Below are 17,935 nucleotides of genomic sequence, written 5' to 3'. Positions count from 1 at the left end.
CAATATAAATACCATCTTTATCAAAACCTTCACTTTTTTAATTTCAGACTGCTTAATGCAATTCTAAGCTCGCTAAGATTTAAACTAGTTTCGTCCATAAGTTTATTATAAGTCTCTAAATATGAATCAAAGTAGTTGTTTAGTTCTTATATCAGAATATATATAAGAACATATATATATATATATATATAAATATATATATATATATATATATATATATATATATATATATATATATATATATATATATATATATATATATATATATATATATATATATATATATATACATATATATATGTATATATATATATGTATATATATATAAATATATATATATATATAAATATATAAGATTATAATAGATTTATTATAAACTTATTTTCCATTAATTAATAGATTTTTTGGCAGTTTTTTTTTTCTGATTGTTTTTTTCATTTAAATCCGTACATTCCATATTAGTTCTGTTGGTTTTTTTAACACCTGAGCGTAATCGATCTTTTTGCCTTTTCGAATATATTTTTGTAACTTTTATAAGTTATTTCATTTTATATGGTTATTCTTAAGACACTTTATATATAACTTTTCTTTTTTTTTGTGAAGATTTCAGTTAGCCTTTCGACATCTAGGGACTTTGAAGTGATTTTGTATTTATGATTATTTCTTTTTCGCGAACCGCTACTTAATATTGCTTGCAAAATTGACCAAATCATAGGCATTGTTAGCATCATTTGATTGCAAAAATAAATTTTGATCGACATTATATTTTAAACAGCCTATAAAGTGCTTTTAGGAGTTTTCATTGATCTGTCGCCAAATTATTGTGGATTTTGTGGCAATATGTTAATTAAATTATTGTTTATAGAGAACTATTATAAAAACTGTTAGTTATGATGTTATCAAGTAGAGTAGTAGACTTTTTTGAAACTCTTGTTAATTTTTTTATTGTTGGAATAAAGTTATTTTCTAAATGAATATTTATAAAATTCTTAGCATTATTATTAGAACCATAGTTGATTAGGTTGATGTTAAAATACCCGACCAAACAAATAATTTTTCTGGAATTTTAAATTTTGTTTAGAAATGTTTTAAGATGAGTTTTAACGTTTTCATATAAGTAGATGGTGGTCTATAAATACTATTTATAATTATGTTTTTTTCGGTTTTATTAACTAATTCAATGATTCACAACCTATTTAATCAACACAGAGGTCGTTACATAAAATATAATTAAGTGAATTGTGGATAAAAATACTAACGCCCCCACCTGCATTAAATTCACGTGGTTGGTGAATTGATGTGTTATTAACTAGTTCAAATTCATAATTTGTTTCACCACTTTTACACCAAGTTTCCGTCAGACATACAATTTTATAATGTTGTTTAAGTTTATTTAATAATATTTTAAAATTTTCAAAGTTTTTATTCAGAAATGGAGAAATATTTAAGGGTCGTCCATAAAGTACGTACGCTCATAGGGAAAAGGGGGGAGGGGAGAGATTTCGAAAAGCGCACAAAAGCGTATGAGGGAGGGGGGGGGGGGGAGAAGGTTTCAATTTAAAAGTACGTACTTCGACTTTTTAATTTATCACAATTAACCAGCTAATCAATAAAAAAGTTAAAATTCTGACCAATGATCCTTGTTTGCCAACATAAAAAGATGTATGGTGTGGGGAGTAGAGGGTAAGTTTCCGTCTATGCACACACATATATGAGCGCCCGCAGGACCATGAAAATTTTCCGAACCCCGAAATGAGGGGGGGGGGAAATTTTGCATGGTCAAAATTTTGTAATTATGTAATTTACAATATTTTTCTACGAAATTTAAAATTTGTTGATAAATTTAAATTTAGTTTTAGATAGTAAAGTTAAAAACTTTACTACATTACACAGTGGATCAAAGTGTGGCAAAACCATACAATAAAATTTTGATGTATTTTGGTATGTAATTTATTTGTAAATAAAATTTATTATAGTTTATACAATTCATTTCTATTGTTATTATGATAATTAAATTATTGTTAAATTATTGTTATAATTTAGGGTGGACGTCCTTCAGTTTCTTTAAAGATGCGTCTGTGCATACGAAAGATCGCATAGTTTCCGAGCTTTTTGATAAATACAAATCGAACGAACTTTAATATGCAGCAAATAAAAGTTTGAAAAAAGATAAAAGTTTTATAGAAGCAAATGTTTTTAAAAAAATATGCAATAAAGAAGCATCAATTGTGTCAGAACAGTCCTTAGCGTTAGTCTTAGATGCTAATTTATCTAAAGAAACTTATCAGCATTTAAGAAATAATGCTCTTCAGTTTAACATTCTATACCCATCATATTATGTAGTAAAAAAGACTAAAAATAAATGCTACCCTAAAAACATTCAGGTCAGTGACTACTCTGCAGAGGTACCATTACAAGATCTTCTTTTTCATACTGCATCAAAAATTGTGTTCAGCTTAGAGTGTTGCGTTAAATTCACCTGTGCTTAAAGATTGTACTAGACTAATTGTAATATACAAAGCTGATTTTAATGGTGCAACAGAGCAATCTGTTTATCAACAACAGTCAGCTGATACGAGTGAATTTAATACTGACTCATCGCTTTTTATAACTTGCTTTGTTCCATTAAAATTGTATTCTTTTCAAAGATGAGAAAAAATAGGCTGTTAGGAGAAATCCGAAATCATCGTCAACTAGTTACAGTAGACCTCTCAGATTTAAATTTAAAGAAGAATCAAAAGAAGTAGTTCTTGCAGAGTATGAGTCAATTATGGTTGCTATCAAAAGTATAATATTATCCAATGTGTAATTGGAGGACGGTACAATGAAAGTAGTTGTAGTACAACATATTATAAATATAACAATTATAGATGAAAAAATTCAAACTATTCTTTCCACAGCTACCAACTCTTACTAATGCTGTTCAGTGTGTGGTGCATCTCCAACTGAAATAAACAATCTATCTTTGATATTTCAAAGAAAAAATTTTAGAAGGCAATTTTAGGCATGGTGTTACAACTTTGCATGCTTGGATAAGGTTTTTGGAGTGTATGCTCCATATCTCTTACAAGATGCCAATTATAAAGTGAAGGCTATGATGGAAGAATAAAAAAGCATTGTTAAACTGAGAAAAATTCATGTTCAAGCTGAATTTCAAAAAAAGATGGGTCTTGTATCGACCAACCAAGAGTTAGTGGGGCAGGTACATCAAACAATCGTAACACAGCTAGGCAATTTTTTAAGCAATACGGTTTCTCAGCTAATATAATGAACATAGATGCAAATCTTATGAAAAGGCTTCATATTATTCTGGCCACAATGTCATGTAATTTTGACATTAGCTCATCAAAATTTAAAAATTTTTGTTGGGAAACTGCTTTGCTATATGTAGACCTGTACCCTTGATGTCCTATGGCCCAAATATTTCATAAGATTTTGATTCGTGGCTATGAAGTCATTGAATTATTAACTCTTCCATTAGGTATGTTTTCTAAAGAGGCTCAAGTAAATACCAATAACATTTTTAAGATCTTACGTGAAAATTTTACAAGAAAATGCGATCTGAAAAAAAACATTTTAGACCTTTTTCACCGCCTTTTATGTGCATCTGATCCCATAATTTGCACATTTAAAAAAAAGGTAACAAAAAAGAAGTCTACCATCTGGTTTCATTAATTTATTGCGTGAGCCAACAACAGAATACTCTACTTAAAGTATAAGTTTAAATAATATCCTTGTTGTTAAATTGTTGGGTGATTTAACGGAATTTTTTATAAATGGAAAAAATTGAAGTTTTTAAACAATTTTCGTGATTATATAATAAAATTTAAAGTTTTTTTAAAACAAATGTTATTTTTTCTGCAGATGTTTTTTTTAATGTAGTAAACTGTTTCTAATAAAAAAAATAATTAAGTTTTTGTTTTCGGTGTTTTGGCTAAAAAATATCACTTTTTACCCTATGTGCATTAGTGCCCCAACGTTTTGGTAGGGGAGGGGGATAATTAAGCGTTTTAAGGCTTTTTTTCCCAGCACTCTGCAATCCCATTTTTTTGCTAGGCCTCCTCATTTGGCATAGGTATATAAACATACTTAAGTTTGCTCATTGTGTGAAAGTGTCCAATCTGAAACCTCAAAAAATCCTGCGAGCGCTCATGCACACTTGCTACCCCTTATATACTGGCCCTGAATAAGGCGTATTTTAGGCAACCTATTTTTTGAGTCAACAAAAAACAGTTTTTAGTAGTGCCGTGCCTTATGGGTTAGATGCCAGTCCCCCCCTCCTCCCTCACCAAAAAAATAAACTTGCCATTGGGCTCTCAAAATTTTCCAAATTTAACCGCTAGGTTTTGCTAATATAAAAAGCTCCTTAAATTAGCGAAAGGGCAAAAAATTTGCTTCTTCTCTTCTTCCTATCCCCCATCCTCCAATTAAGGGTTATGGGTAGCCTAACCTCGGTATTGGTTTTAAGACTATATTTTCAATTTTATTGATCTTGCTTAAGACTCGTTTTTTACAGACTTTTTAAAGAGGGGTGCCTGAAAAAAATGTTCGTCTTAAGTATAGTTTATTTTTATTTGAACCGTCATTGAAACAAAAGGTAATACAATATAGCGTACCCGTTAATCACACTCCGGTCCAGCTATTCAGGTTCATAACATTAACCTCTCGGCCAAGCACACACATCAATATGGAACAAATTTTTTTAGAATTAAAACTTGTTTAAGTATTTGAAGACGTTTTTTAAAATGGGATCCTTTGCTGCAAACAAAGGGCTTTGGGGTATAAAGTATCTTTATACGAGTAGGTACCTTCTCAACCTTTTCTTTTCTTCAAAAACTTTTTATTAAAAAAAAAAAATGACGGGTTGGGGGAGGGGGTTTTTGACATACGTACGTACTTTTTAAGGGGGTGAGAACTTAAAAGTACGCATGGCAACAGGGGAAGGAGGTTGTTCAAATTTCAAAATTTTTTGCGTAAGTACATTATGGACGACCTCTTACTTAATATGCAACAATTACAACTTCTAACATTTTTTGATTAAAATAATTTGAGTCAATGTCATTATGACCAAGAATGTCACTTTCATCCGAAAATTGAATTATAAAATTTTCCTCCATTTTTAAAACAGTTTAATTTAAATTTAGTAGTAGTAAAAATAAAATTTCGTTAATTGATGACAAATGAAGGGCCCAGGGAAAAAAGATGAGATAACTAAAAATCTTATTTTGAGATATGAACAAAAGAAACTTTCACAACTGATAAAAACATATTGAGTGTATATAGTGCGTATTTTAGTGCGAATATTAAGTGCGTATAAAATAACTATTATTGTTTTTTTGTTGTTATAATTTTTTTTCCCTTTTGCAATACGATGTTTTGAAAGGCGACAAAAAACGCTATTAGGTGGCACTAGCACAATTTTTTCAGTAAAATTTGGAATCTAATTGTTTTTTCCCTGGACCCTCCAAAAACGATAAATTTTTGCTTTTCTTTGGAACCGAATTGCCAATTATCCATTTTACATAAGAAATATAAGCAAACTTAGCAGCTGCTCGTTCGATTTTCATTATCTCCCTCAAACTTTTCCTGATTTGCGTTGTTTCAAAACAGAAATCCTCTTTTATATAAATTTTTTTTTTCTTTCTCTTTCATATTGCTTGACTTGCTCAAAATTACGACTTTATCTTTGAGATAAGTTTTATCACTATTGTTCTCGGCTTATTTGATTCTTTGTTTCCAGTTCAATGGGCCCGTTCAATTTGGACATTTTTAAGAGATACTAATTCTTCAAAAACTTTTTTTTACCTTAAATTCGCTTTCCTCCTAGCTTTCACCTTCATTTTCATTAATTCCATCTACTCTTAAATTATTACGTATTAATCGATCTTCCATCTCCCTTAACTTTTTTTGTATGTGTGTAATTTCTGATTTTTCTTCCTTACTGAAAACATTTGCTTTCTGAACTTTTGCATTGATTAGTTCTTCATTAAAATTTAGGCTATGTTTCAAATTTTCTATGTCTTTTTTGACTTTTTCCAATGCGCCATTAAATATTTTGAAGTTTTCACTAATATTATCGATAAATACTTTTTTCTGTTGTTTTAACATCAATTCAAATTCTTTTTTATAGCGCTTAAACAATTTTGCTATTTCTGATAATGTAACAGCCATATTATATAAAAAAATGAATTATTTTCTTAAAAAAATAAATAAAAAAAACTAAAGAGTTAAAACTTATACAATTTTTTCTATAAATTTTTACGCTGCAAATACATGTCTGTTCACAAAGAAAGCATGCGGAAATTGGATTTCCCAGAGACAAAGAGAAGAAAACGCGATGGATAGAATATTTACCTTATGTGAGTTTTAAAACGTCTGGCAGCAATTTATTATACGATCTGATTAGCTGCAAAATTTAAACTAAAATAAAATTTTGCACGATTTTTCTCTAAGATGGATTTGTAGTTTATTCTGAAAATTAAAGGAACTTTCTTTTTCTTTTTTAATTTGAAAATTTCTAATAGGAAGTATTATTCTCTGTGACAAGGTGTATGTTACAAAAATGTTATTGTATCAGAAAGTTTCTGTTTTCGGAAAACCAAAGATATAAATTCTTTTTCAAAAAGTGTATTAGATGTTATGATAACTTGTAAGTTAAATGTTTGATGGTTTTAAATATCTTTTGAAAAGGTTGTAAAAACCAGTAAAAAAATTAATTCCTAACTTTTATGAGATCAAATTCATTTAACTTTAGAATCAGTAAGAGGATCAAATAGCAAAGCAAAGGCAATTAAATGTAATAGAAATCTCACTCTGACATTAAATGAAAAATCTTGATTAACTACAGATGGAACTCTTTTGTTGCTTGAGTTTTGTCAACGTTATCAAAAACATACAAAATAATTTATTCAAAAAAAGAAACTTTTTCTTTGTAAGAACTTTGTAAGTATTATCTTTGATAATACTTACAAAGTTCTTCTTAATCACCCTAATAACTAATCACAAACCTTAACAAGACTGGTAGTTTTTATTAAACACACTAAAAAGTGTGGGCATATATTTCAGGTTCAATAATGATTAAAAAGCTTCTTCAGTGACCTAAATGATAAGCAAAGAAAGTTTGTTTTGGATTTTTGCGATACAGCATTATGCATGATAAAAATAAGAAAATAGGTATAAAATATCAATACATGTCACAAGGCATTTCACAAACTATACATGTGAAGAAATAGTCTTGCTGATTAAAACTCTATTAAGAGAAACTTTTCTTACAAATTTTTATGCAAGGAAAATTTGTTACAGAACTACCCGAAACAGAATTTAGAAATTTAAGAACAGCATCTTCAGAAATATTTTTTAAGTGTTCTTTGAAACCTAAGAAGTCTCTTGTTTACATTAACAAGTATTTTCAAATTATGATTTGCTGAACAAAAATGATATTAAAATGAAATTGGTGGATAATAAGTCCTTTTGACATAACAGTTCAATGACATTTCTTCAATTTGATTAAAAAGAAAGTTTATTTGACTTCTATATTTAATGCTTTTATGCTTTACCGCATTACTTAATTAAAATTGAATGTTGTTATCACAATATACTTCCTTATATCAATTATAAAAAACCACTGAAAACTTTCTACAACAAAATCAAACCAAGAACTATGTTTTTTTTATACAAAGAACGACCATATTTAGTTTGTCTTTGCTACTTGCTGAGATTCGTTAATTGTAATATGCCTTGTTTGCTGTTTTGGGATTTTAAAAGCATTTCTTATTTATTTAAAGAAATATATTTTTTATTAAAAAGGTTTATTTACTTTAGTTCTACTTTTTATTTAATTTGAAACCTTTTTTTTTATATTTTCATTATTTGACAAAAAGTTTCTTGTAATGAAGTAATCTAGTTTATTATTCAAATTATGAAAATATTTATAAAATATTTTTATAAATTTATATAAATCGTTAGAGTGTCTACTTTAATAAATTAAAGATATTTCATCAAGTAAGCTATTAAATATAGCATAATGCGTTTTAAAACAAGTTTTAATTAAATAAAAAAAGTTGGATTTTAAACAAATTTTGAATAAAGTTGTTGTTTTTCAAATTTCAAATATCAACCTCTGTTTTTTTGCAAACCAAAACATTTTAACAACCACAAATATTTCGTTGATTTAACTATAAAGATAAACTTCTATGAAAATGTTTTGTGTAATATTTGGTATTGGGAATACCAAGAACTAAATGTAAATACATCGACTGAGGATAAGGGTTCGATCAGGGTTTTAGTCATGATTAAAATTCATAAAAGACAATTGTCTTTTATAAAATTCATGTCTTTTAATCATGACTAACACCGTGACCGAACTTTTATCATCAGTCGAAGTATTAGTTTTAATATGTATGTATGTAATATTTTAGTATATATGTATACAGTTTAATTGTACAAGTAAAGTGTCATTTTGTTAAAAAGTATTAATTTTAACTAGATGTCGCGTAAATTATGTAACGTTCTTCCGCTCTAAACGGACGGAGAAAGAAAACAGTGGTAGGGAACCTAATATATCACTATAAACCACTGTAAATCAAAGGTCGGCGCGAATGGTGTGTAATACCCTTCCCCAACCCCCTATCAATAAATTTTAATTTATTATGTCTGCCGCTTTAGCTCTATTAAATCAGGAAATCGGTATATGTAGATCATATGTTACAGTTGGAACATCTAGTACAGTCGACTAAAAGTCCATGTTGTGACTTTTAGTATTGTCGGCAAATAATGAAAGCAAGGACTTTTTTTTTAAGACAAAAGACAATTATTTCTAGGATTTTTGCTACAGTCAATATAAAATCCTGGATCCTCCCCTGATTATATATATATATATATATATATATATATATATATATATATATATATATATATATATATATATATATATATATATATATATATATATATATATATATATTTCTTATTATACTAACACTTATACAGAAACAATTATTTGAAACATTGAAAATTTAAACAAAAATGCATATTTTATCAACAGAATATTACAATATACACAGAAATATCTGTGCAGTTGTAAAATAAGATTTAAAAAAATAAATAAATTACAAAAAAAAAAAAAGATTATATAAATAACAAACAAAAGAAAATATTACAAATTTTTTTAAATCAAGCAGTATTTTAATCATGTTTATTAATTTTTTCACTTTTAAAATGTTTAGTTTATACTTTAATATGACTGCAATATTTGAATATTTATTTAATAATTCATAATAATGGATATGTTTTTAGATATGCTTTTATATGCTTTGTTTTATCAAAAAACAATATAATTCACAAAAATAAAAAATAAAAATACCAATTTTGTTAAAAATAAAGCTAATTGTTAAACAGAAATCTAATTGTTAAACAGAAATATAAGCTCAAAAATAAAAATTAAAATAAGCTAACATAAGTATTCTCTTGAGTAACAATAATTAATTTATGTTTTACAGAGAATTATGTTTTTTAAAACCGTAATATTATTTTCTTTTATATAATATTTTTCGACTTTTAAAAAAATCTTTAAGTATTCTAATAAAGTTTATGGTAAAACCATAACTTTATTAGTACTTTATAATACTTAAACTAAAATCAAATTAGTTATTTAATTTTAAAAAACTAATTTTATTTTATAATTTTTTTCAAATTTCGTTATAAAAGTTTCTAAAATATGAGATAATAAAAATAAATTCAAATATAAAATTTTCTCTAAAGTAGCGATAGTCGTTGCATTTTCAATAGCTTTAGTTCAAACATTTAACTAGATCAATGAATATAAATTTGATTGAGATAATAAAATGAGTTTTCAAATAAGTAAATTAGCGTTTGTGCTTAGATGTTCAACGTGAAAAGTTACTTAGTGAACTTCATCGCTCATTTTTACAACATACGAAAAGGTCGACTTTAGTATTATTTGGAATGTCGGGTGTTGGGAAAACACAGATAGCCAGAAGATATTGTGAAATATACCATACCTTCTACAAAAACTTTGTTTGGATAGACGCCGCATTCGGAAAGTTACAGACTTCAGTTATAAACCACTGTCAAATAATAAATCTTATCATTCATGACTCGAAAGGAGAATACTTTAATATTGAGGTTATTGTTGAAAAAATTCACAACTATTATAAAAATGAAAAAACTTTGTATATTTTTGACAATGTCGACGACGAAAGTGTTAAAAGTTTGAAAATGTACATTTCAACGAAACCTAATTCATATACATTAATTACCTCTCAATGGAGAACGTGGTCGAACAAAGTAAATAAAGTGTTTATTGATGTTTTTTCTATTAAAGATGCATTTGCTTACGTAAAAAATAATATTAAAGAATACAGCGATAAAAACATAAAAAACTTAATTAAAGAACTTGGTTATCATCCGTTTGCGATTACACAGGCAATAAAGTACATAAATATACATAAAATTTCGATAGAAAAGTATATAGATCGATATAAAAGCAATCCAACAGAAATATTAAACACTGATAACTTTCCAACCGAAGATGAATCTAAGTCTGCAATAAAAGCGATCAATTTAGTTTTAATAAAATTAGAAAAAACTAAAATTATTCCATTTAAAATATTAAACTGTTTATCCCATTGCGACGGACAAAATATCAATAAAAAGTTTATAATCCAAATCTCAAATCAAATGAAAATAAGCGAAGAACATTTAATTGATGAAACAATTGGATTACTAATTAGTTATTCTTTACTAAATTGTGATGATAATGAAAAATATTTAATGCACGAACTGACGCAGTTGTCGTGTAAAAGTTTTCAAAGTAGAAATTCAACTACAAATACCTACCTTGATTTAATCGAAAATTGTTTTAAATTTGAGTTAAACGAAGTAAAAGATCACGTGGATTACGGGAATCATTTTATTTTTCATTTTCTTCATATGTTTCGTCTTAATAAAAATTTAATGTCAGTAACTTTCCATCATAAGGCAACTTCTATTAAAAAGTTACTAGTATGTAAAGGTTTATTTGATGAAGCAATAGAAATATTAAAATCTATTCATAAATTTAATACCGAAACTTATGGAGAAAGTAATGACCTTACGAATAATACAAAATATAATATCGCTGACTGTTTGTATGAAATGGGAAAATACAACAAAGCTTTAGAAATTTTTAATTCCGTTGGTAAGATACAAACTGAAAGATTAGGTATCAACCATTCATCAACAATGGAAACAAAACATAATATAGCTAGATGTTTATACAATATGGGAAATTTTATCGAAGCTTCAAAACTTTTCAAACTTCTTGATAAATCACAAACGGAAGTTTTAGGTAATAACCATCCAGACACAATGAGAACAAAACATAATATCGCAATCTGTTTAGCTGGTATGGGGAAATATGATGAAGCTTTAAAAATTTATTATTCTGTTGAAAAAACACGAAATGAAATTTTAGGTATCGACCATCCAGATACAATGGGAACAAAAAATAATATCGCAATCTGTTTGGCCGGTATGGGAAAATACAACGAAGCTTTAGAAATTTATTATTCTGTTGAGAAAATACAAACTGAAATTTTAGGTTTCAAACATCCTGACACAATGAGAACAAAACTTAATATTGCAATCTGTTTGGACGATATGGGAAAATATAACGAAGCTTTAGAAATTAATTATTCCGTTGAGAAAATACGAACTGAAGTTTTAGGTATCAACCATCCAGATACAATAGGAATAAAACATAATATCGCAAACTGTTTGAGTAGTATGGGAAAATATAACGAAGCTTTAGAAGTTTATTATTCTGTTGATAAAATACAAACTAAAATTTTAGGTATCAACCATCCAGATACAATGAAAACAAATTATAATATTGCAAACTGTTTGAAAAATATGGGAAAATATAACGAAGCTTTAGAAATTAACTATTCTGTTGAGAAAAGACGAACTGAAATTTTAGGTATCAATCATCCAGATACAATGAGAACAAAACATAATATTGCAAACTGTTTGAACAAAATGGGAAAATATAACGAAGCTTTAGAAATTTATTATTCTGTTGAGAAAATACAAACTGAACTTTTAGGTATCAACCATCCAGATACAATGAAAATAAAAAATAATATCGCGTGTTGTTTGGAAAAAATGGGAAAATATAACAATGCTTTGGAAGTTTTTTATTCTGTTGACAAAATACGAACTGAAATTTTAGGTATCAACCATCCAGTTACAATGCTAACAAAAAAAAATATTGCAATCTGTTTGTATAAATTAGATAGCAGTACAAAACTTATTTAAATAAGTAAATGTTTGTTTTATTACATATATGTTTATAAGTTGCATTATTCTGTTAATAAAATATAAGGTGACTAAATTCATTCAATAAAAGTAAAAGAGAGCCGTAAAAAATTTATTTAATTATATTGATTAAATTCTTGTTTTTTCATAGTAGAATTTGAATGGCGGATATTTGAGTATAAAGGAATAACTAAGTTATCTTATATTAAATAAACATAAAATCTTTAAATTCAATTGTATGTATTATGGATTGCATATGAAAGGTTAAAAAAAGGTTTTTAGTTTTAACATATGCAGGTATAGTGCCCTTAAAAAGACAACAAATTTAAATAGAGAAGAGTAGGGTAATGGCGAACGCGGGGTTACACCGAACATGGTAAAAACAGCATTAAAGAAATATAAGTATGACAATTTCTTTTTACCTGCTGAGAGGGAATCCCATGCTCAGTTCCAGACGTGCAATAGTTTAATGAAGCTGCAATTGATGTTCGCTATAATTTGGTTTTAACTTTTTCCAATAATTTTATGCAATTTTTTTCTGGAGTAACATTCTGTTGCAGCTTCTGTGGGTATAAAACCACTCCTTTTTTGTTGTTGTTGCATAGTATAGTTTTTGTACTAAGTTATTACAATTAGCATTTTATTCGTTATTACACAAGGGTGTTTGTTATTGCCCTCCATGTACGTAGGGTAATTCTGAACACCAATGGTTTTATTTTTGCCATAAATTTTTATTTTATAATAAGATTTATAAAAAGTTGCTTTTGAGGGTTTGTGACTTATTAGTTAAACTAATTGATTAGCGATAAATTTTGTCTAACTGGTGTCTTTAGTTAATAATTCCGCTTAGGTGTTCGCCATTACCTTACTTCTCCCCGAAATTTCCTTTCGAAATTTTTCAATTTTGTCCATTTTTGGCTGGTTGCCCTTAAAAAGACAATCTTATTTTTGTTGATATCTCCTTAACAATTATCTCAATTGTGGAGATATTTTGTATAGTATTATCTGCTAGATATATGTATCTTATAATATAAGGAAATCTTAAATTACTTCATCATCTTTCAAAATAATTAGAAAAATCATGTATTTTGACCCAAATACTTCATTTCTTAATAAGCATCAAGAACATCATTTTGCTAATTATTTTTAGTATTTTTATATATTTTTTTCTTCTCTTTATATCTGAAAGTTTATTTTGACATAATAACAATTCTTATATCTAACGATTTCAATTAACAGCTACTTATTTCAGTGCAATTTGAAAAAAAAAAAAACTTCAAAATCCAATTATTTATGTGCTGCATTTTAACATTACAGTGCTTGTAGAATAATTGTTGTAATAGTTCAATATGTTTATTATCATAGATAAAAATAAAAATGAAACCAAAATTTAGCTTAAGAGTAACAGCAAATGCAAATTCTATAATAAAAAATCCAAGGAATAAATCTGAAGCAGCTTTAAAGCAGTTTAACCAAGATGAAAAATACAAACAGATAAACCAAGCTGTAGGGTGGTGCAAAATTAATTGAAAGCGAGGGTCTGCTGCAATATCAACAAGGCATTTTCCATTAATAAAAAGCAAAAATGTGATTGATAAGCGATTAGATAATCTAGTTCTTACAGGAAACGAGAAAAAACATTTAATGATTCTAACAACTGAAGAAGAAGATACTATAGTTGAGTATGAACGCAGTAAAAATTGTGCTTATCAAGCTATGAACAGAAAAAAACTAACAAACCTCATTATAGATGTGTTAAAAATTAGAGATCATGCTAACAAAAAAATGAAAGGAGGAAGAAAGTCCATTGCTTTGACTGAAAATGGGAGGAAAGCTCTTTTGAAGAAAAGGTAAAAATTATATAACTTATTAAAACTATGGAAGTTGTATGTCTCCACAGTTGTAATTGTCCACAGTTCCATACAAATTTACTAAAAAAAGAACATCAAAAGTTAGGAACTATTACACGTTTATATGTAAACCCTTTTAATATTATACTGTATAGTATAATATATAAAGTTTCAATATTTAAACACCAAACTAAATAAATAAATAAACAAAAAAATATGATCTAGAAAGCCATTTATTTTTTGTTGTAATAAAGGTTACAATTCTTTACTACTCCAATGACTTTATTTATACTGCTCTCATTTAGGTAAAGCAACTTTGAAGTTAACAAAAGTAAATAGTAAATGTTGTATCTGTGACTTAGAACAAAAACTAACAAATTCATTCAAATAATTTAGAAATGATATAGAATTATAACTTTGAAATGTGTTACAATTTTATTTAAAAATAATTTTAATAACTATTCACTTTCAGATGATCTTGCAAAAAACTGGTTGAATGTGACATCATGATTAATGAAAATCAAGAAGCATCAGAACATTGGACCGCGCAAATTGACTTGTTTCGGATCTTCAATCACAATGAAACACCACAATTTGTTAACTTTGGTGTTAATGGTTTAGTGAGCGATTTAGTATATGGTGGTCGTGGTGAAAGATGTCAAAAAATGATTCGGCAAAATCGTGAATGTGTCACAATAAATCCAATGGTGTCATTATCAGGTACATTATACTTAATACACATTTTAAACTTTAAAATTTACTTTTGACAAGTATTATTCTTATATTTAATATTCTAATTAAATTATCAAATTTGAAAATAAATATACTTTAGGCAGAGGCGCACAGAGATTTCGTGAAGTCCAGGGCAGATCATAAAAATTTACTGGATGCTCCCCACCCTTTTTCTACCAAAACAAAGTTATTAATCATTGTTCGTTATTAATCATTAATCATTGAGGACAGGAAATGACAAAAACTCAATACTTAGTAGTCTGATTTTTTAGTTTTTGTTGGTGATCTAATTAATAAAGTTTTAAAATTTGTTAGTGGTTTTACATTTGTTTGATTTGAAATTTATTTATAAATATATATTTATTACAATGATATGAATATAATAAAGTATGAATAATAATTAGTTAATTCATTAACAATGTCTTTAAAAATGATTATTTATAGCTAATTTACAGTTATTAACAGTTTCTTTGTAAAAAGTTGTTTTATTTTTACTACTTCATCAACACAACTTAATTTTTGTTTGAAAATAGTGATAAATAGGATCGTTTTCACACCTACCGTGAGTCGACACTTATCGTAGGTTTTAAATACCAACATAAACTTTGCAAAAAGTAGTAATTATTTTTTTATTTTAATATTTTGTGTACAACAACATTGTCATGCACTTCTATTACAATACATAGAAACCGCAATACATAGTTACTTAAATGATCTTAGTGGGTTTATTACGTAGCCCATGAAAATACATTTTTTTAAGTACCAGCTGTTAGAAGCGTTTCATATAAAACAAGGAAATTTTAGAAGATAACATAAAATTTTATTTCTAAATTGACTTAATCAGGTAAATAAAACATGAATTATTATTAATATTGTTAAAACAACTCACCATTATAGTATCAATGTTGTATTTTTGAATGTACGGTATGTATTAAATAAAAAAAATGTCATTCCATACATATCGTATGTCCAATGAATAATCAATTTGTTTCTTTTTTACTATAAAAGTAAATAATATTTTACTTAGATTATTTTACAATGGCACGACAAAAATATAAGACAAAACCTTCTAGTTCAAAATGAAGACTTCAATATACAGATAGTCCATTACGTGATGCTATTAATGCTGCTAAAAAAGGTTTGGTTGTGTACAAAGCGAGCAAGACGTTTTGAATTCCTTATCAGACACTTCGTGATAAAATATCCGGAAGAACTTCTTTGAAAATACGACACTGCGGGTATGAATCAGTTCTAGGTGGACAAATTGAAAACAAGTTATTCGAGTGGTTACTAACATGCACCAGAATGGAATTTGCCATGTCTGTAGTACAGCTATTAGATACTGTGCAAAAATATTTGAATTCCAACAATATAAAAACACAATTTACTAACAACAGTCCTGCAAAAGGTTGGTTTTATGCATTTCTTCGCCGTCACAAATAGCTATTTCAAAAACGAAGTGAATATTTAAACCGAGCTAGAGGAGGAGTAACTGAAAAAGCCATAAGAGAGCATAAGCCATAAGTTTACTGAAATTCAGAAGCTTTTAGCACAAAACGCTCAATATTTAAATGATTCGATGCGCGTTTTCAATATGGATGAGATTGGTTTTCAGACGTCACCAAAAACTGATTTATTAATTGGTGAACGAGGAAAAAATACATATGAAGAAACTGCTCAAAGTAATAAAAAAGCATCACCACATTATTTGCAGTAAATGCCAGCGGAACTTTTGCTCCATCATTAACAATTTTTAAATACATTCGTCTTCCAAATAGAATTATAAATGCTGCTCCATCAGGTTGGGGTATTGGAAAAAGTGAAAATGGTTGGATGACTGCAAAATGTTTTTTTGAGTATATAACAAACGTTTTTCATCCATTTTGGATAAAAGAAGAAATTCCTTTTCCAGCTATAATTTTTTTTGATGGTCATGCGTCACATTTTTTTATCGAACTTAGTGAGTTTTGCTGTAAAAATGGAATAATTCTTGTTGCTTTGTTTCCGAATGCAACACATATTTTGCAGCCGCTCGATGTGGCAGTTTTTGGGCCAATTTAAGCAAAGTGGAAATCGTTTTGCCGACAATGGTGCAATTACCATGAAGGACAAGAAATAAACTATGAAAATGTACCAGAAGCATTAAATTCTTTTATCATCGATCCTTCTATGGCAAATAATATTAAAAGTGGTTTTAAAAATACCGGAATTTTTCCATTTGATACTAATAGTGTTGACTACAAAAAAACTGTTCAAAAATTATCTGAGTCAACTGTTGCTCCGGCTCCTTATTTAGAAGAAAACTATTCAAGAGTGACTTTATCAGCTTACTCTCCCATAACCTTTATTGAAAAGTGCATTGATTTTAGTATTTTAGAGCAGTTTAAATTGGCTGACGAACATTTAGGTTGGAAAGGTGATTTTGAATACCTCCAGTTGTATCATTTTTGGAAAAAAGCCTTATCTGAAACATATAAGACCATAATTTTACCAGATGAAATACAACAGGGTAATAAAAATCTTTGAATAACTGGTAATTTAGAAAATGTGCAAAGTATAACCGATATGGAAATGCCTGATTGTAATAATGCAGCTGTAATAGAACCAAAACCAGCTTGTTTCAGTTTAAAAATAGCAGCAGAATTAATAAATCCAATCGAAAGTGTTTTAATATGGCCAAAACAACCAGTCCAATTGTCCAAGCGCAAAGTAGAACGTTTACCATCGGTTGTAACATTTATAACGTGGCAGCTAATTCAAAAGACAAAAGTGCAAGAAAAGTCAAAAATAAAGGATGAAAAATTAAAAAAGAAAGAATTAGCTGCAGATAAAAAGTCAAAAGTAGAGGAAGAAAGATTAAGAAAGAAACAATTGGTTATGAAGAAAAAGTTATTAAATGAAAATAAAAAATAAAAAAAGTTGCAAAAGAGTCAGAAAACGAGTTCCATTTAAATGTTGATAATAATTATGAAATAAGACTTAGATAGTTATGATGAAACTCTATCCTTTCCAGTTTAAGAACTTAAAGGATAAGTATA

General features: G+C 27.7%; 1 protein-coding gene across 1 annotated transcript; it reads left to right on the top strand.

The window, feature by feature from the left end:
- Positions 1-9,963: 9,963 nt before the first annotated feature.
- On the top strand, positions 9,964-14,169 carry LOC136082770 (kinesin light chain 1-like). Its single transcript, XM_065802193.1, has 3 exons — positions 9,964-11,718; positions 13,681-13,821; positions 13,915-14,169. The coding sequence occupies exons 1-3, from the start codon at positions 9,964-9,966 to the stop codon at positions 14,167-14,169; spliced, it is 2,151 nt and encodes a 716-aa protein (XP_065658265.1).
- Positions 14,170-17,935: the final 3,766 nt, after the last annotated feature.

Source organism: Hydra vulgaris, chromosome 07 (genome assembly GCF_038396675.1).
Source record: "Hydra vulgaris chromosome 07, alternate assembly HydraT2T_AEP".
NCBI classification, from domain to species: Eukaryota; Metazoa; Cnidaria; class Hydrozoa; order Anthoathecata; family Hydridae; genus Hydra; species Hydra vulgaris.
Note: the sequence above shows the minus strand (reverse complement) of the source record. Positions and strands in the feature narration are given on the sequence as shown.